Source organism: Ctenopharyngodon idella, chromosome 7 (assembly GCF_019924925.1).
Source record: "Ctenopharyngodon idella isolate HZGC_01 chromosome 7, HZGC01, whole genome shotgun sequence".
In the NCBI taxonomy this organism is placed as follows: Eukaryota; Metazoa; Chordata; class Actinopteri; order Cypriniformes; family Xenocyprididae; genus Ctenopharyngodon; species Ctenopharyngodon idella.
In genome coordinates this window covers 12,089,396-12,110,031 of record NC_067226.1, presented here as the reverse complement: position 1 = coordinate 12,110,031, position 20,636 = coordinate 12,089,396, and the positions used below count along the sequence as shown (strand labels likewise).

Sequence of the window (20,636 nt, the reverse complement as noted above, 5' to 3'; positions counted from 1 at the left end):
CACACTTCTACATAAGCATTCTCATTCATTCGTTTTACGTAATAATTCACATTATTTCCCTTATCTGACCAGAAAAACACATTACATGCATAAAAAAAATAACTCAATTAACCACAAGATATCATGTTTAGTCATGTCAAAGCCAAAATGTTTGGCTTCTGCAAAGATGCTAAAGACACAAATATTGTATGTTGTGTGTAGTTTTTGAAAAGCACTTTGTGAATCACACAGTGCACAAAACCAGACTCACCTCTTCCTAAATGTCACATAAAAGAACTCGTCATCAGATGGTCCTTCCATTGCACACATTTGACTAGTTGAAAGCATTGCTCAGCCCACCCTGTGATTTTGAGGAAGACAGATCATGGTGGTGTATACGAAATGACAGAACAATGTTGAGAAATTAAACTGATACAAGAAACTGGCTAACGGCACAAATACAGTTTTAACCACAAGAGTGCCTAAAAAGGACATAACTTTTTGGAAACATGTGTGACCACCTTACTCTAGTGGTCAAGTGTGAGTAAATTATGAGTAAAACCTAGTATGCCTCTCTCAAACATATGTGCCCCTTTTAATGTAACAAGTAACAGGTACAAATGCAAAAGGTGACTTGACTTGCAGTGTTTATACATTGTCATGATTTTCAGACATGCATTTACAAAAGCAATTACCATGCAACACTCATAACATTATCAACATATGCATGCAGACACTGTTAATTCAAGGCGATTTACAAGGAGTACATTTTTATACGTTCATACATTCCCTGGAAATTACATACCCATGATTTTGGCTACTGTTTCAGTTACAGGAAAGCTATAAAAATCTAAGCAATGAATGTTAAATTGATTGCCTTCTGAATAAATGTTATGAGTTTCTTCCGAATATTGTAACAATTGAAAAACATTATTTATAGAACTTAATCTTGTAATGAAGGGTCAACAGACAGACAGAGTTCAGTATACTGGCAAGGATCAGGGCAGGCAGCAGAGAATTCTGTGCATATTCGGCCCATATCAGGTATCTGCTCCAATCGGCTTGATTCTGCTGACAGTAGGTTCTCAGAAACCTTGTGAGTTCTTGGTTCATGCGTTCAGTTTGACCGTTGGATTTGGGGTGGTACCCAGACATGAGACTGACATTGACATTCAGATGCTTGAAGAAAGCTGCCCATACACAAGACGTGAATTGTGGTCCACGATCCGATACAACGTCTTCGAGTAGGCCATAGAAGCGGAACACATATTCACAGAGAGTTTCTGCAGTTTCGAAGGCCGTGGGCAATTTGGGTAGTGGAATGAGTCGACAGGACTTTGAGAATCGGTCAATGACTGTGAGGATGGTTGTGTTACCACGAGACTCGGGAAGGTCAGTGACAAAATCAGTGGCAATGTGGGACCATGGGCGTTGTGGAATGGGAAGTGACTGAAGAAGACCAGATGGTAGTTGACAGGATGGTTTGGAGGTTTGACAAGCTTTTATTGACAGTTATTGACAAACTGGGTGGTGTCTGCTAGCATTGTAGCCCACCAGAAACAGTTCTGTAGTAGATGGAATGTGGCGGTGATAACCGGATGACAAGAACTGGGAAGAGCGTGGACTTGGTGCAGGGGCTTGGTGCGTAGAGGACCTGGAACAAACGTGCGATCTTGGACATTCTGGAGGTGGTAAGTTCTACTCATTGCTTTGTGTGATCTCGGTCATAATATCCCATTGTACTGGGGTAACTAGCAGCTTCTCGGAGAGAATGTGTTCCTCCCTGTCTGGCCTTTCGATCTCCTCCGCTTGACGGGACAGTGCATCTGCCTTGGTATTTTTGGAACCTGGTCGATATGTAACAGTAAACTGGAATCTGGTAAAAAACATGGCCCATCTTGCCTGTCTGGGATTCAGTCGTTTAGCTGAACGTAAGTATTCCAAATTTTTGTGATCGGTGAGAATGGTGAATGGATGTTGCGCACCCTCCAACCAGTGCCACCACTCCTCTAATGCTGCCTTCATTGCCAGCAGTTCACGGTTGCCCACATTGTAATTTCTCTCTGCTGCTGATAATTGTCGTAAGTAGAACGCACAAGGGAACATTTTGGCAGGATTCCCATGGCGTTGTGAGAGGATGGCCCCGATGCCTGTGCTGGATGCGTTAACTTCCACAATGAACGGGAGTTCTGGGTCTGTATGGCGGAGAATGGGAGCAGAAGTGAACCATTCTTTGAGTTCCTAGAAGGCCTGCAGGGCTTCATGGGACCAGGTGAGACGTGAGGAGGTTCGTTTAGTCATGGTAGTTAACGGAGCCGCAATGCCACTGAAGTTTCTGATGAACCGCCTGTAGAAGTTGGCGAACCCCAGAAATCACTGTAGTTCCTTCAGTGTTCGTGGTTGAGGCCACTCCAGCACCACCCTTACTTTGCCCTCGTCCATAGCCACTCCCTCGTGACTGATTATTAGCCCAAGAATGATGTGGATGTGCGATGGAACCCACATTTTTCAGCTTTGGCGTAGAGTTGATGTTGGATCAGGCATTGTAACACAGCTCTGACATGCTGGATGTGTTCGTTGAAGGTGTTGGAGTAAATGAGGATGTCATCTATGTATACAATGACCCAGCGGTTGAAATCTCCGATTTGGAACTAGATGGGCTTGGACAGATGGGACAGGTGATCTTGAGATGGCCAGCTTGGCCACAGTAGAGACACAGGTGAAGTTGCACCCTTCTCTCTCTTTCCTCGGGGTTGATAGGAGTGTATCAGAGTTGCATAGGCTCTGGGCTGTGATGGACCGGCATTTGGTGAACTGGTAAACGAGCAGGGCATCGTGAGAGGATCAGATTATCAATCTGGATAGCGAGCTCGATGAATTCATTGAGTGTTCTTCCCTCATCGTGGCAAGCTAGTTCAGCCTGAAGTTCTAAAGACAGTTTTCTAAATAATAGCTTCAGAGTGTCATCAACCCAGTTCGTTCGTGCAGCTAGGGTGCGAAATAAGGCATATTCAGCGGCGGTTGTTCTGCCCTGGCACAGAGATAGTAATTGGTCCCTGGGGCTTTTACCTCCCATGGGGTGTTCGAAAACCTCTCTGATGCGTTGCCCGAACAAGGAGAAGGTGGGAAACGCGGAGCTATCCTCTCTCCAGATTGCAGTGGCCCAATCCAGAGCCCGACCAGTCAGCAATGAACAAACGAAAGAGATCCGACTCGAATCTGTGGGGTATAGGGAGGGCTGCTGATTAACGAAGAGAGAGCATTGAAGCAGGAATCCCTTACATTTGGCTGGATTGCCGAACTTCTCGGGGAAGGCGAGTCGCGGGTTCACTGATGTGGTGGAAGTGAAGGCTTGGCTGGCGGGAACAGAGGGCTGAGTAGCGGCGGCTTCGGTGGGGCTGAATCGAAGGCTCTGCAGGGTTTTAACAAGCTCCTCGGTGAGAGAGGTCAGCTGATTTAGTTGATGCTGGTAAACAGCGAGCTGGTTGGCTTGGGCAGGCAGCTCGGTGGTGAGCTGCACGATGGCTGCTTGAATGCTGTTTGGCGAAGTCTTCTGTAATGAAGGGTCAACAGAATGGGGATCCATTTGCAGCTTTTTATTAAGAGCAACCACAACAAGGCAAGGGCAGAGGCAGAGATGTAAACAGGAACAGGCAGAGGTCGAGGCAGGCGGCAGGCAGACAGAGTTCAGTATACAGGCAAGGATCAGGGCAGGCAGCAAACAAACACAGTCCAATAAACAGACAAGGGTCAGGGCAGGCAGCAGAGAATCACACAGGGGTAAACAGTCCAATCGGCAACAGAACTAACAATCCACAAAAACGCTCAGAAATGATCACCGGGGCAAATCAAGACTTCACGATGTGTGTGTGTGTGTGTGTGTGAGTGTGTGAGTGTGTGTGAGATGTGGTGCAGGTGTGTGCGCAATCAGTCCCAGGAATGAGGGCCTATGTGAAATGCAGTCCGAATGGTAAAGAGTCAGTATTCCGGTAAATCATGTTAGATTATTAGGCATTGGAGGCATTATTATAATGATTATTACTGTCATAGAACCCTCAACACAACACCAGAACTATATGTTAACTGAAACAGATTAGGAATTATTAACAAACAAATGTCAATGTATTATTGACAGTTAATTAAAATAATTTTAAATCATACCAAAGCTGACACTGGGGTGGTACCCTTTCAAAGAGTACATCTTTGTACCTTATCTACCCCTAAACTGTACATATTAGTGCAGTACATATTATAAGATTTACGCATTTCAATTAATAGTAAAATTCCATCAGATTGAATTGAATAATCCTTACATATTATTCATATTATGAATTAAGAATTTTAAATGAGTAAAAAAAAGAGCTTAATAGAACATTTTGTACAAATCAAGTGAGTAGACCATTTAGTTTGTGATTCATATTCATAAATTAAAAAAAAAAGAAAAAAAAAGAAAAAAAAAGAATGTTTCAATTTATTAATACGAATCACAAACTAAATGGTTCATTCCCTTCATTCGCTCCATTAAGATTTATACAAAATGTTCTATTAAGCTCGTTTTTTAATTCTCAATTCATAATAATATGTAAGGAATTATTCAGTTCAATTTGGTGGAATTTTACTATTAATTGAAATGCATAAATCTTTGAAACAGGCTTTTTTTAGAGTGTAGTATCTTTTAAAAAGGCCACCCCAGTGACAGCTTTTGTACTTTTTTTATAATAAAATTTGTATATACTTTCTGCTGAATTCAAACATTTTATATTAATTCAAATAAGTTCAAATTATCCATAAGTAATTAAAGGACATTTGAGAAATGAGTAATGATAAAACATTGGGCTTATGTTACTTATTACTCCTATACAGTATATAAGTGGAACAGTGCAGTAAACTCTTTCCCCGCCATTCAAATATTAATATGAAAATAGCACTAATTTGGCTCTTTAGTAACACATCTCTAGACACGCAGGGGTTAAAATGTAACAAAGTATGCAATATGATTCCTTGGATAACTGAACTACAACATAAGCTAATGGATGATTACATTCAAGAAAGAAAATGAATAGGAAAGTTAACAGAAGTAAGGATGACTGGATACTCAATGAAGTAAAAACTCTTACTGTTTCTGGTTTGTCTGCATGTGATGGCACCATACTGAGACAGGGAAATTCACACCTGTTCTTCAGTCAAGATTGAAGGTTACACAAGACTGAACTTACGGAGTAATGAAAAAAAAAAACAACACTTGCAAGTTTATCGGTTTTTGTTGAACATTTCAAAGATAATGTTTCTATTCAGACCAGCAAGTACTGTTTGGAGCATTTCCCTCCTCTGAAAATGTGACCGAAGATATGAATGCAGGACTCATAAATTGCTGAGGTCACAATTTTCAAATGCTTTTATATTATTGTATCTGCATACAATATGACTCAGATTTGAGATGATAACTATAGATTTAAGTAAAAAAAAAAAAACATTAGCTGGCAACAGCCAAAATCTAGAAAAAAGTAGTTAACTGCAGTTGGTTAAGGCCTGTTCACACCAAGAACAATAACTACATGTATAACTATAATGATAACTATATTAGTGTCCACATCAACGCAAAATAACAATCTGTTTATTATAAGTGCACACTGCAGCTCTGTCATCTGCCGCTACAAATCCTTGAGTTTGAGGTTATATAGTAGGTATTATACAAGGTGATATATACTGTAAGAATATATATTATATAAGGTGATCAGCTTGTAAAATAAAAAAATACAATATATATATATATGATAAATGAAAAGATACTGTTTTAAGAAGGAAATAAATACAGTAACCTATTAGTTTCATTGACACATGCTCCTATGAAGGGAATTTCACACCTGTTCTTTTTCCAACAAGGTTAAACAAATCTTAACTCTTTTGCCCATATTTGTAAAGATCAGTTTGATACGGACTCGAACCAGGGTATAAAACGTGTTGCTCTATGAATCTTGAGGGACTGAGGTGAGTACAGTGGTATGTTTGAGGTGTCTGTTCAAACAGATTCCCATGTATGATGTTGCTAGATTGTTTGAGCAGAATAGGAAATGAGGAAGGCAACATGTATTTTTTAAAAACTTAAATAGGTTGTGTATCATTTGATAACGATATGGTGTCCATCTGTACTTTTTATTTAAATTTAAAATTATACTTATCATGGCTTTGTATTCCATTTGAGACTTAAGGTCTCACATGACAAATAGTGTACTTATCTGTAAAATCTGTCTCACCAAACTTCTGTGCCCTGGTTCTTTCTGCAGGTCTTTTTTCTTACTCATTATAGGTCTTTGCCTGCCATGTTTGTGACCAAGGTTACTTTTGGCCTGTTGGCCCTGCTGCTGGTCTTCTCAGCTGAGGGAAAGGTAAAACACATATTTATACATGCACACATGTATAGTAGTCTGAAATGATGCATGCAATTTCTTTATATACTAACTCATGTAATATTGAAAAGATGTAATATGATTTGATTTGACTTCACTTAATGTCTAAATATTTTTTCTCCATGTCCGTGTGTGTGGTGTTATGGCTTACCTCACATTCAGCCTGGTAAGTCAAATACTCCAGCATATGAGATTGTAAAAAAAGCTTTAAGATGAAACATTAAATAATTCAGCAAAGACACGACTGAAGTAATGGAGAATGTGTTGATGTGTTTTTATAATAGTTGAGGACAAGTCTGCTGAGCTGTCTGTGTCTGAACTGCTGCACAGAGCCAACAGAGGCATTGGTAGATACTCTCCACTTACTCACCAAGAGACATCAATATGTTGAAATTGTGCTTCACCAAATGAACTGTTTATGTGTTAGTTCCTAAACCCGATGAGCCCAAGCTAATGGATGACATTGCTGTGAATGAGAGAAATGCTGATCCCTGCACCTCCTACGGCTGCCTCTGGCCCAAATACAGCGACGGCAAGATTTATGTACCTTATGTCATCGCCAACCACTACTGTAAGTCACTAATATTTTGATTTATGTTTTTACTCATTACAAAAAGAAAAAAAGTAGTCCAAATTCTTGCTGAAGTCATGAAGCTGAGACATAATGAAAGGATGAACCTGTTTATAGTAGCAAGCTCTGACCTCTTTGCCCTTTCAGCTTCCCGTGAGCTGGAGATCATCCAGCGTGGTCTGGACTCTTTCTCCTACAGCACTTGTATCCGCTTCTTCCGCCGCAGCAATGAGAGAGACTATATAAGCATTGAGTCTCGCAGTGGGTACATACAACTACAACCAACATCAGAAAAACCAACACAGAAATAGTTTCATGACAAATTAATCAAAGTCAAAATTAATTTGAAAGGTTGATGAAGAGATGAAGATAATATCTGAGATAGGTCAAAAATGTACAATTTGTGGATCTCTGTCTCGCAGATGCTACTCGTATGTTGGTCGTCAGGGTTATGCCCAGACTGTGTCTCTGGCCCGTAATGGCTGCCTTTACCACAGCACTGTGCAGCATGAGCTGCTCCACGCTCTTGGCTTCAACCATGAACAGACCCGCAGTGACCGTGACAATCACATCCGAGTCGTCTGGGAGAACATCACTGATGGTACTGTTTTTGTTGAAAGAAGAATGCATGTATATCGTGTTGTTAGGTCAGCTTATTTAGTACAACAGATTTCTAGGACCAGCAGTAAATGTTTTGTTTGCTCATCAGACATGAAGTACAACTTCGACAAAATCAACACCCTGAACCAGGGAACTCCCTATGATTACAACTCTGTGATGCAGTACGAGAGGTGAGAGGAGATTGAGGTTTCTCTCTGTGTAAACTGTAACAGATTATAATCTAACTGCATCTTTGCCATTTGCTCTATCAGATATGCTTTCTCCAAGAATGGCCTTCCCACTATGATTCCCATTCCTAACAATAATGCTGCGCTGGGCACATCTACTCAGATGAGCCAGAATGACATCATCAGAATCAACAGGCTCTACCAGTGCTGTGAGTGTAACGACACACACATTATTTCTCTCCTTCTCATTCTGGAACTCATAACATGCTTACAAAAGAACTAAAAAAAAATACACATTACATTTGGTGGAAGATTGTTGGATTGGATAGATTTTCAAAACATAATCAAAATTCACATTTAAATGTTCAGTTTTTTTTTTTTATTTACAAATTTAAATGTAAGGCTTGATTAAATGAACTGTGTAATTGAATAGATTTTTTTTTTTTTTTACCTTGATGGTTTTCTCATTCACAGGAGCAACAGAACCTGTCTTCAGCACCCAGATTTGCAGCCCAAACTACAACAACAAAAGCTCACTCAAGTATCATGTTGACATCTGTGCTTACTTGAATCACCAATAAATTTTCAATCAAAGAGAACATCAATCCCTTTGTCAGTTAATTTTACAAGACTCTGGCCTGACTGTGTTTTTTGTTTTTGTTTTGTTTTTGTTTTTTTAGAGAAAAGGGATTATTCACACTGATTTAATAATTATAACCAGTGTGAATAATCCATTTTTCTGGATAGTCTATAGTTTGCCATTTTAAAGATGACTGTAAAGAAAACAATTTATAGCAATAGTTATATTTTATTTAATTGACATGGGAACATTTTACAAACAGTTTCCAAAAGTTTAGTATTGAAAGTATTGAATGAAATTTTGAAGCTGCTGGGTCATATTTGGCTGAAAATTTCATGCTTACGTAATGTCCATAAACACATTACAGTTCTCATTGTCAACCCTTGTTGCCGTCTGCGGAATCACCCATTGTCAAAATAAAGAAACTTCAATCAAATTCTGTTGCACCGAATATCTTGCTTTTCATATCCATACCAACAGCCTAATTGCAAGTGTGGTTTTGTACAACATGCAGAAGAAATTAATATTGAATAACTTGCCGCCTTTACAACCACTTTTAAAAACATTAAAAATGGTTGTGACCAGAGATGTGGAATCTGGACTTATAAATTGTACTTGCAATGTGGTGTAACAATTTTGAGAATTTCTACTTTTATATTTTTTCCACCTAAATTCAATTTCAGTTGATTACTACACATTTAACTAAAAATGTTTGTTGGCAACAGCCAGAAATCTATCACAGTCATGGTATTTTATCTAATGATGTTTAAAAAACAAATACAGTATTTGTACAGTACAGTATTCGTTAGTTTATCATGAGGGATGTACATTGCTTTGTTTTTTTGTTTTTTTAGGTAACACTTTACAATAAGGTTCTTTAGTTAACATTACTTAACTACATTAGTTAACATGAACTAATAATGAACTGCAATTCTACAGCATTTATTAATCTTTAATGTTAATTTCAACATTTACTAATACATTATTAAAATCTTGTTAACATTAGTTAATGCACTGTGAACTAACATGAACAAACAATGAACAATTGTATTTTCATTAACTAACGTTAACGAAGATTAGTAAATACAGTAACAAATGTATTGCCCATGATTAGTTCATGTTAGTTAATACATTAACTAATGTTTAACTAATGAAACTTATTGTAAAGTGTTACCTTTTTTTTTTTTTTTGTTTGTTTTTTTGATTGTTGTAGTTTAATATAAACATAACAAAAACATGATCAACATGATAATTCAGTTTTAAGATTCATAAGCCAGGAGTCCAACATGCTGGTAGCTGAATGATGTTGATCACAACAAACTCAGACATGAGTCAAGCCTTGAGATCTGACTCTTCTTTAAAGTCTAAAGGCAGAGATCGCTGAGAATACAGACACACTACAGTATGTCACTGATGCAGGTTCTCATTCAGAGCTCACAACAAATAGAAGGCCAAACTCTGCTTTCTAGCTTGAGAGAGGGCAGAACCTTATGTTTGCTGCTATGATTCATCCAATGATGCCACATGGAGAGTCTGAGCATATAAAAGGGTGCCTGCATTACACGCCATTAGATTTGAATTGTCTAAGGGAAGACACAGAGGCATGCCCGAAGCATGGCAAGGAACCGGGGAAAAACACATTCCCTTAAGACGCATCAGTTTCTGACACTATGAGATGTTAATACCCACTACGCCATGCTGACCAATGCCTGCCTGTGTGCAGTAAAGGTCACCAAACACAATCTTGTCCGGCTTAAGAAATTAAGGACTCGATGGGCCTTGAGCCTTAGTAACCTACATGCATCAGCAGCTAATTAGGACACATCATGTGACACCACAGCCTTGCTCCATAGAAAGCTAAGTGTTATAGTCTATGCACCTCACCAGGACACAAATATTAAGGATCCAAACGCAGTGTTTTATTAAGGGGTAATCCACAAATGAAGTCAAAAACAGGCAAATGGTCAAACACAGAGTGAGCAGTCCAAACAATGATATCCCTTTGGTGGTAATCACAGGCACTCTAGCTTGAGACTGTGACATAGGCGATAGGAAAAAAAAGCCTCGAAGCTTCCATGCTCAACCGTTTCTAAAATGGGGACTCCTGCATTAGACCAGTCCATGCCACAACTAGAGGACAGCCCAGAGCCCCTACGAGCAGAGCTATCAGAGGAATCCATAGACATAGCCTCAGCTAAGTTACAAAATAATTTATTCAGCAAAATAATTCAAATGAATGAATACTAACTTAATATTCTGTCCCAAGTGTTTCAGTAAATAACAAATGATATATTGTACAGATTAATTCTCGTGTTCAATAGCCAGATTCTGTGTTCTTGCTGAAATCATGAAAGTACCTTGTGCATGCTGCTGAGTGTCACATCGCTTATAGTGCCTCGTATAAAAAAAGTACAGTGTTTGAACAACATATCAAAAGTTCTACATTAATCCAGGATCCTGGTTTATAAATACACTTAAATAACACTTAAATATAAATGTTAAATCTGAATGTTAACCCTTACTCTGTGTGAAAAATCTTGTAACACCTTTGATGTTCCCGGTCAAAAATGACAGGCCTACAAAAATAGTTTATTATCACCAAATATTGGATTCAATCTTTTTGTTAACTTGTTTTCTTTCAATTAGGCCAGGTTTTGTATTTATTTTTGAAACGGATTGCCTACACTCATTGATCTGAGGATAAAATTAATCTCTGTGAAAAAGAAAGCCTATAATTGTCAAAATAGTTTGTGTACATGAACGCACGTGTGTGTGCATGTATCCACGCATGCACATGTCCGAGGCCTTTATCTTTGAAAGCACACATGTACATATGTGAACATGAACACGATGAACATATTCCTGAACACTAAATGTTTCTCTCAGATCAAGGAGGCCTACAATCAGTCAGTTTCAAAAATAAATACAAAACCTGTCCTAACTGAGAGAAAACAAGCTCAGAAAAAGACCAATATTTGGTGATAATATAGCATAACGAGAGAATCATAAGCTATTTTTTGTAGGCTGGTCATTTTTGACTGGGAACACCACAACTGTGACATTGTACCATTTTGAACAAGATAAAAGAATTTCAAAACAAACATTCTGGTTAAACATTAAAGCACACTAGTGTGATAAACAGTGCACATTTTTTCTGATTTGTTTAAATATTAACAAAATTATCTACAAATAGTGCTTTTTTCAATGAGGCGCATAAGCTCGGATCAATGAGGCCTGTATCAGTTCCAAAATAAATACAAAATCTGTCTTAATTGAAAGAAAACAAGTTGACAAACAGGTGATAATATAGTGATAATATAGCATAACAAGAGATTTCTAAGCTATTTTTTGTAGGCTGGTCATTTTTGACCGGGAGCACCACAAGTATAACAAGTTAAAAAAAAAAAAAAAAAAATCCAAAAGTATAAAAATTATCCAAAAAAATTTGGAGCAGTAATTATACCCTGTGTAAGTTTTAGTCCAATATAAAAACATTAACATTTTCAGGAAAAAGAAAATCCTCTCTGTGTCTACATGACCCGAACACAACATAAGGGTTAAAAAGCATCCATTATAATGGGAGAAGGAACTTAAGGTAGTGATATTTGACGAGAATTGGGCTGAAATACATGCACATAAAATGACATGTAGTAGAATCTGGAGAGAATATAATTGGAAGGTGACTAATCCTTATTTTCAAATGCCCCAAATCGTAGCCAAATTTAATTTAAGTCAGTCCAATGTTGGAGGGAGTGTGGAGAACAAGTAGCCACGCATACACACATCTTTTGGGACTGTCCTATTCTAGTTCCTTACTGGACAAATGTATTCGGTCTCATTAATAAAATTTTCAGGTTAATTTGCCCAGAGACCCTTTAATAGCTATTTTGTGAGTTAAACCAGATTTAATAAAAAGCGAGAAGAAAAGGTACTTCCAACGAATACTCTAGTTGCCACAAAGAAGAACATCACAATTAAATGGCTCCAGAAAGAGCCACTGACACTTGAGGAATACTTACAGACAATGAGGGAAATCTGTGGGATGGAAAAAATAACATACAGCTTAAGACTCAAAATGAGTCTGTTTGTTGAGCAATGGAAACCCTTAATGAAAGAGCTGAGTGAGATATGGGGAGGAAGTTTTTGAGCACTTTTAAAAATTTCTACTTTTTTTTCACTCCTGATTTTTTTTTTTTTTAATAGATTGGCTGGTTAACTTTTTGTCATTTTTGAATATTTTGATCCTATCTAAGGTTGTTGTTCTGTGTTTATTGGTTTTGATGGTTTCGTTTTAGTGGTGTATTGTTACTATTTTTTAAATTATTATTATTATTTCATTTCTTTTCTTCTCTTCATCTTGTCATGCTTTAAAAAAAAATGCAGTAATACTACAAAAGTTTATGTATAAATCAAAACATTATGTACCTTTGCACTGTGTACATGTTTTGCAAGATGTTGGTTAATAAAAAAAGAAGTAAAAAAAAGCATGCATTATTTCTTGATTACTGTAATAAGATTTAATAAGAAAGGTAATCCATCAGCTCTGATAGTTCATCAGGTTTGTGTCTAACGTGTGTTCCTGAACAAGAAATTAATATCGAATAACTTATTCCCAGCCGCCTTTACAACCACTTTTAAAAACATTAAAAATGGTTGTGACCAGAAATGTGGAATCTGGACTTATAAATTGTACTTGCAATGTGGTGTAACAATTTTGAGAATTTCTACTTTTATATTTTTTCCACCCAAATTAGATTTCAGTTGATTACTACACATTTAACTAAAAATGTTTGTTGGCAACAGCCAGAAATCTATCACAGTCATGGTATTTTATCTAATGATGTTTAAAAAACAAATACAGTATTTGTACAGTACAGTATTCATTAGTTTATCATGAGGCATGTACATTGCTTTGGTTTTTTTTATTTTGATTGTTGTAGTTTAATAAAGAAGTAAAAAAAAGCATGCATTATTTCTTGATTACTGTAATAAGATTTAATAAGAAAGGTAATCCATCAGCTCTGATAGTTCATCAGGTTTGTGTCTAACGTGTGTTCCTATGAAGCAACAAATGAGGGAATTTCACACCTGTTTTCTTTTTTAAACAATGTGTCAGCATGTTCACTGTACTACTGGTCATATCTGTAAAGTTTGTATTGATAATGTCTAGGTATATAAAACCCACTTATGGCCATAGTGTTGCAGCGGCTTTGGAAATCTAAGGTAAGAGAACTGGTATGGTATATCTCTACTCAAAGTCTTTTATATTTGACCAAATTGTCACATTGTTTGAGCATCAGATGAGAAACGGCAAAGCTTTATAATGATCATAAATGTATGTGTTTATAATTTAGATAAAAAATGTGTTGTGTCCCATTTTATCAGATATTCACATTGCATCTTCCTTGTAGGTCTAAAGTTTTACAGTAACACAAAGAATTAATGAGAAGTTATGTTGAATATCAGTGTCATGCTGTTACTTTTTTTACATACAGTGTTTGCATGTCCTGTTTAATCAAGTTCAAAAGCCAAAGTAAATCTTTTGCTATGACATATTATGATATGAGCCCTGTGATGGACTGGCCACCTGTCCAGGGTGTTTCTCTGCTTTTGCCCAGTGACCCTATATAGGATAAACAAGTATAAAAAAAATGGATAGAAATTATGATATGTTGATAAATATTAGTAAACGAACTGAACTGACCTTCATTTGAGGCATTCTGCCTAAACAGCTGTGCCCTGGTTCTTTCCACAGGTCTTTCGACGCAATGTTTGTAGCCAAGGTGACTTTTGGCCTGTTGGCCCTGCTCCTCGTCTTCTCTGCTGGAGCTGAGGAGATGGTAAGACACACACACACACACACACACACACACTTATCGGTTGTAAATGATGCATGCAAAAACAATGCATTATGCACCTCTCTGATACTAATTATTGTTATAATGAAAAATGTAAAATGGTGAGTTTTGTTTCTTTTCCATGTCCGTGTTGTGTGTGGTGTTATGGCTTAACTCACATTCAGCTTGGTAAGTCAAATACTGCAGAAAACTGTACATATGACATATAAAGGATTTTGCAAATATTGACAGTTTGTACATGATGAATTGATTTAAGAATGGTTCATTAGTGAACATGTTGATGTGTTTTTATAATAGTTGAGGACAAGTCTGCTGAGCTGTCTGTGTCTGAACTGCTGCACAGAGCCAACAGAGGCATTGGTAGATACTCTCCACTTACTCACCAAGAGACATCAATATGTTGAAATTGTCTTTCATTAAAAAGTCCCAAATGAACTGTTTATGTGTTAGTTCCTGAACCTGATGAGCCCAAGCTAATGGATGACATTGCTGTGGATGAGAGAAATGCTGATCCCTGCACCTCCTCTGGCTGCCTCTGGCCCAAATACAGCGACGGCAAGATTTATGTACCTTACGTCATCGCCAACCACTACTGTAAGTCACTAATATTTTGATTTGTGTTTTTCATTCAGAGCCCAAAGAGAACCTGTACTGTTGCTAAATTTTAGGGAACAACCTAATGCTTCAGTCTTATAATCAGTGCAAAAGCATGCAAGTGGGAAGCAAGGCACATATTTCCATAGAAACCTTTGCCATTTCAGCCTCCCGTGAGCTGGAGATCATCCAACGTGGTCTGGACTCTTTTTCTTCTGTCTCCTGTATCCGCTTCTTCCGCCGCAGCAATGAGAGAGACTATATCAGCATTGAGTCTCGCAGTGGGTATGTAACAGAAATAAAATCAGAATTAGAAAAACATCACAGACTAGACAACTGATTATAGTGGAAGTCAGAATGAACATGACCTTCAACATGATCAAGCCTTAGAATGAGAATTACATTTGAGATCTAGGATGATGAGGATAAAGGATCCTTCTCTGATATCAAGAGATGAATTTTATTATTTGTTTCACAGATGCTACTCTTATGTTGGTCGTCGGGGTTACGCCCAGACCGTGTCTCTGGCCCGTAATGGCTGTCTTTACCACAGCACTGTGCAGCATGAGCTGCTCCACGCTCTTGGCTTCAACCATGAACAGACCCGCAGTGACCGTGACAATCACATCCGAGTCGTCTGGGAGAACATCAGAGATGGTACATGTTAAATAACACAACCATTTTTGAAGAGCGCAATTATAGTGATTAGTTCAGTGCTATAGTGCACATGTACTAGACTAGCAGATTTCTGAGATCACCAGTAAATGTTTTGTTTGCTCATCAGACATGAAGCACAACTTCAACAAAATCAACACCCTGAACCAGGGAACTCCCTATGACTACAAGTCTGTGATGCAGTACGAGAGGTGAGAGGAGATTGAGGTTTCTCTCTGTGTAAAGTGTACCAGATTATAATCTAACTGCATCTTTGCCACTTGCTCTATTAGATATGCTTTCTCCAAGAATGGATACCCCACCATGATTCCCATTCCCAACAGCAATGCTGAGCTGGGCAAATCTACTCAGATGAGCCAGAATGACATCACCAGGCTCAATAAGCTCTACCAGTGCTGTGAGTGACGCGTTTCTCTCAAAAGAATAGACCCCAACTATTTAGTTTTGGATGTATAAATGAGTGATGGCCAAAGATTGCATATATTATCATTATCAATAGCATTGTCTAGCAAATCTGCGATGAAATATTACACTAAAAACATTTTACTAATGTACACATTACTTTAGTGAGTATTTATGTGTACTTTATGTTTAGCACAAAAATAAGTAAGGGGAACTTTAAACTGACCCTCGGTGATGTACCCATCCTTTAGGAGCAGTGGAAGTGCAGACATGCAGCACAGAGAAAACAATTCACTGAAGATCCAAAGTCTCACGGATGGTGTTGACTAATGTGCTGAACTTGCATCGTTCTATCAGATGTATTAAGCAAAATGATACACCAATATAAATTAAAAATAAAAAGAATTTTTGCAAGTTTCTGTGAAGACATGCATCACTCACTGTTTTTTTTTTTAAATAAAGTATACATTTAATTTAAATGTAATTTAATAAAAAAATATAATAAAATACATTATCTATTGTTCTATAGTCTATATACATATTAGTAAGAAAACTCAAGCATAATTCTTAATTCTTCAACATTGTTCTGAAGAGGCTGATTGATACTGACCTAAGGTCAGTAATTATGTGATGTGGTATTTGCTTACATGGTTTTCAGCCCAGACAGTTTCAAGAAGCTATTTCAATTTTTTTTTTTTTAAATGAGAGGCAGAATTATCTCACTGTATCATAAGTCTATTTTCAAAAAAGAGGCATTTTCTTATTATTACTAATTTTTGGTATTCTTAGTCGATACAATGAACTATTGACATCCTTGGTATGAAATATTTTTATGGCCATAAATAAAGACAAACAGTTAAACAGAAAACAAATGCTATTTTTTTTTAATAGCCTACATTTCACTTGCAAATCGTTACAGTAAATGATTGTACTACAGATGAGTAAAATTACCAGTTAGGTTAAATATGTTATAAAGTTTCTGTACCTATCATGACTAAAGGTTTGACACTTCCTCACTTTGCATTACAAAAAAAAAAAAAAATTAGTTTAAAGAAATAAAATGGATTTGAATGCAGCTTGCAAAAGACAAAACTTATATTTTCACGTTTGATAATTTTGAAGAGAACTGCTAAATTCAAATATGCATTCTTGCTTTGGCTTGCGTTGAGCCAGAGACGGACGCGCTCAGCGCTCATCATATATATCACAACTGTTCAGTGTTTTAACCATATAGCCTAATGTTTACTTTATGTTTCTTACATTTTAAATATAAGTACGTACTAGCAAAAAACAAACAAACAAACATGTATAGTTGGTAAAATATACACTGATGTCCTGAAGCGGCAATAATCCTTTCAAATAGAATTTGATGATGTGTTTTGATATCCAACATTCTACACATTGTGTAGGTAGGCCTAACTATAAAGTTTACAAAAATAAAAAATAATAATCAAAAAATAAATAAATAAATAAATTCTGGCACCAGAAAATGTCTGTTTAAAAACAGAAAAATCGATATTTTTAAAAATCAGTCTTTTTTATCCTATAATAACTGTACTGTAATTCTACACAAAATCTCCTTATAATCCCATAAAATCTTTCACTTTTAACATATATTAATTGTTAGAATACAGCCATACACCTCTAAAACACAAGTGTATGACTGTATTCTAACAACTGGTGAGTGTAACCTCACCAATTTTACTGTAAAATGAACAGTTGCTGTGTGATGTGAAATTTGAAAGTGGGTGAGATACAGGATTTTCTCCTTCCATCAGAGAGCATTTGACATTTATTCACCATTATTACATCCATTTTTTCTTGTTTATAAAAATCTTATTGACACTGATGGCTGTCCTCTTGATGACACCCTGGGTGCTTCTCAATACTTAAATTGATGCTTCCTTGTTTCCTCGCTCCTACATCCTCCAGCCCTTGACACAAAAACCGATCGATCTCAGCCATCTTGAAGGACATCTCAATTCTCTAATTGCGAGGAACGAGGAGTGAGGAAGCTTCCCGAGGAGTTATGAGCGAGGATACACCGGGCTGCGTTCCAGTTCGTTTTATTTATGCCCTTCCCTAGCTAACTTCCCTCAGTCTCGTTGACTCGGATGTACGTCATTGCTTATGTTGCATGAGTGCCCACTACTGGCGGAACCTTTGCAATGGGCTGAATTGGATTGTCCTAAGCCCTTGATCACTTGGAATCCGAAATGGAGCCGATTTATTATTTAATTTTTTCCCGTATGATATTGTTTAATGCAGCATTCTATATGTATATATGTGTGTTTTAAATATTAAAAAATAATTAATATATCATAGAGTTGTTTGTGGTGGGGTAAATTAAACACGATATGCGGAGACACAATCATGTTGCATTGTGGGATATGGAGCTGCCTGAAGTGTACATATGAAGTAAACTCGCTCCCTCGGTCAAAATCGAGGGAGAGATGGTCTGTCCATATAAACTTCCCTCGTCCACTTCACGAAGTGGAGCGCACTTCAAAATGGCGGCAGGGATTCCCCCGAGATGAAGTGCTTAGGGAAGTTCGCGAGTGCTTGTCTAAAACTGGAGTGGAACTCAGTCACAGGAGTATTCTTTGTGGTAGTCTTTCTCGTCGAGAAACCTGATGCACATATACATTCTCCTCCCCCTTCTTATCTGTCACAATCATTTAAATGTATGCTACACTTTTGCCATTTAAATAAACTTTACATCTCACATATATCAATTTGGCATCTTGCGTTATTGATATTTATTATGATTTTTTTTAAATGAACAAACTTTAACAAAATAAGGGCAGATCCCTTGAGCACAGCTGATGACGCTTTGAAGTGATGCTCGAGTGATCAAGAACATTCCAATAAACAACAAACATTTCCTTTGATTCCTCCATCCTCGTTTTCTTTCCTTGCATCCTCCCCTCGCATCTTATGGGGGGGTGGAGCTGAGACACGAGGAAAGGAAACGAGGATGCACAAATAAGAAATGAGAAGCGCCCCCTGTAGACTGGTTTGCCATTTTCCTAGAGAAATCCTTTTAGTTTGATCTGACAGCATTTTCATGCTGTTAATAAAAAGCCAATACACTGTTCGCAGATTCAAAATAATGAGTGATCTTGTCTACTTATATTTGAAAAATGATTCTTGCAAAAAAAAAAAAAAAAAAAAAAAGGGGGAGAAAACTACACTTAAATCCACTGTAGTATTTTGACACATTTCGTTAAAATTCTCACACCATCTGGCGTGAGGTTCTGTGTTTTGGGATGTGTGTTTAGATGGTGTTTCATCAGAAGAGGATGCAACAGAGTTGTATGAGACCAGTGTTTCGCACTGTGTGGACATTGGTTTAGTTCTGAATAAATCGAAGGCGAGGAATACGCAGGAATATATTTTTAATAAACAAACTCCAAAGATACCACCATTAGTGTAGACCAGGGGTGGTGAACTCTGGTCCTGGAGAACCACAGTGCTGCAGAGTTCAGACCCAACCCTGATAAAATCTCACCTGCCTGTAGCTTCTTAACCCTTCAGACCTTGATTAGCTTGTTCAGGTGTGTTTGATTAGAGTTGAAGCAAAACTCGGCAGGACTGTGGCTGCATTCGAAAACCTAGGCAGCTGCCTTGTTGCCTCGATGCCTTATCAGGCAATGACTTGTAAGGCAGTGTTTGTGCATGAAGGCACCTCACGAAACTGATTTCGGACAGACTTCTGATGCAGTGTAACAATTTAATAATCTACAGCAAAATATCACGAGCTTTGGTGAGAACTAAACAAATATTTAATTACTACAGTAGTAATTTCTCACCAGAAATGACATCAAAAGTGGAAAGTGTTGGTGAAAAACGTACATTTACACACAAACTGACCAGCAAATGCAACTTTTGAACGCCATCTTTATTTTTCTAGCTCAACTGTCACGAATGGAATGCATAGGATTGTGGGATATCAAAGGCAATGAAGGATACATCTATGCTGCCTCAAAAATCGATCAGATGAAGGTATCTCAGGAGACAGGAAGCGAAGCTAACATTAGATTTGGTCGTGCCTTGATGCCTTCCTACCTTGAAATGTGTCCTCCGAAGGCAGCATTTTCCAGTTTTCGGACACAGCCTGTGGCTCTCCAGGACCGATGTTCACCACCCCTGGTATAGACGCTAACACTGACGAAGACAGACAACCAATGACAGAAGATTCAGAACTTAAATAGGCAGATCAAACAAAGGGAGCTAATGAGATTATTAAAGAATGACAGGTGAATGAAATGACTAATTAAACTGACTGAGGAAAACTAAGTCACAGGGCAGAACCAATGAAACACAGCATACATGGTACAAGGTCACTTAAGGGTCACCATGGCCTACTGAATAAGGTGCCTGTATGTCTTGAGCAGAACCACTTTATGAATAATTACATAAATTACGTCTTCCGAAAGGAAAATTTTGTAATTTTTTTTTTAATTTTTTTTTTTTATCCGTACATTTTTATTCTCTTTGAGTATAGTGATTTATAGTGATTTTTGTTGCTTTGAATTTCAGAAAATGACATCCCAGTTTTAGAATGCATGTAAGTCAGAGAATGTTTCTTTGTGAGAATTGAATGTTATGATTCGTCTGTAAGATGAGATTCTATGTGTTGTGTGAAAGGAAGGTACAGTTCCCTCTCCTGGCAGAGGGTGTGAAACAAACGCACGCGGGGGATGCATGAGGTGGTATGTGGCAGACTGCTGGTCTCTTAGCAACAGCACACGTACAGGAGCTATGAGAGATGAATTCTCT

General features: G+C 37.6%; 2 protein-coding genes and 1 long non-coding RNA gene across 3 annotated transcripts in view; 2 read left to right on the top strand and 1 right to left on the bottom strand.

Moving 5' to 3' along the window:
• LOC127516791 (uncharacterized) overlaps positions 1-15,071 on the bottom strand; it is a 35,435-nt gene extending 20,364 nt beyond the window's left edge. The window contains exons 1-3 of the long non-coding RNA XR_007931083.1: positions 14,931-15,071; positions 14,030-14,154; positions 251-3,532 (exon numbers count right to left, since the gene is read on the bottom strand). This is a non-coding gene — a long non-coding RNA (uncharacterized LOC127516791). The remainder of the gene's footprint in view (positions 1-250; positions 3,533-14,029; positions 14,155-14,930) is intronic.
• Positions 6,264-8,344, top strand: LOC127516788 (low choriolytic enzyme-like). Its single transcript, XM_051901660.1, has 8 exons — positions 6,264-6,366; positions 6,665-6,733; positions 6,814-6,957; positions 7,105-7,222; positions 7,380-7,558; positions 7,667-7,748; positions 7,830-7,954; positions 8,220-8,344. Coding segments are annotated over exons 1-8 (786 nt in total). The 5' UTR covers positions 6,264-6,299; the 3' UTR covers positions 8,222-8,344.
• c6ast4 (six-cysteine containing astacin protease 4) lies at positions 14,094-16,268 on the top strand. The gene is made up of 7 exons (XM_051901661.1): positions 14,094-14,165; positions 14,501-14,543; positions 14,634-14,777; positions 14,945-15,062; positions 15,256-15,434; positions 15,562-15,643; positions 15,725-16,268. Exons 1-7 carry the CDS (start codon positions 14,094-14,096, stop codon positions 15,855-15,857), a joined length of 771 nt encoding a protein of 256 aa, XP_051757621.1. The 3' UTR covers positions 15,858-16,268.
• Positions 16,269-20,636: the final 4,368 nt, after the last annotated feature.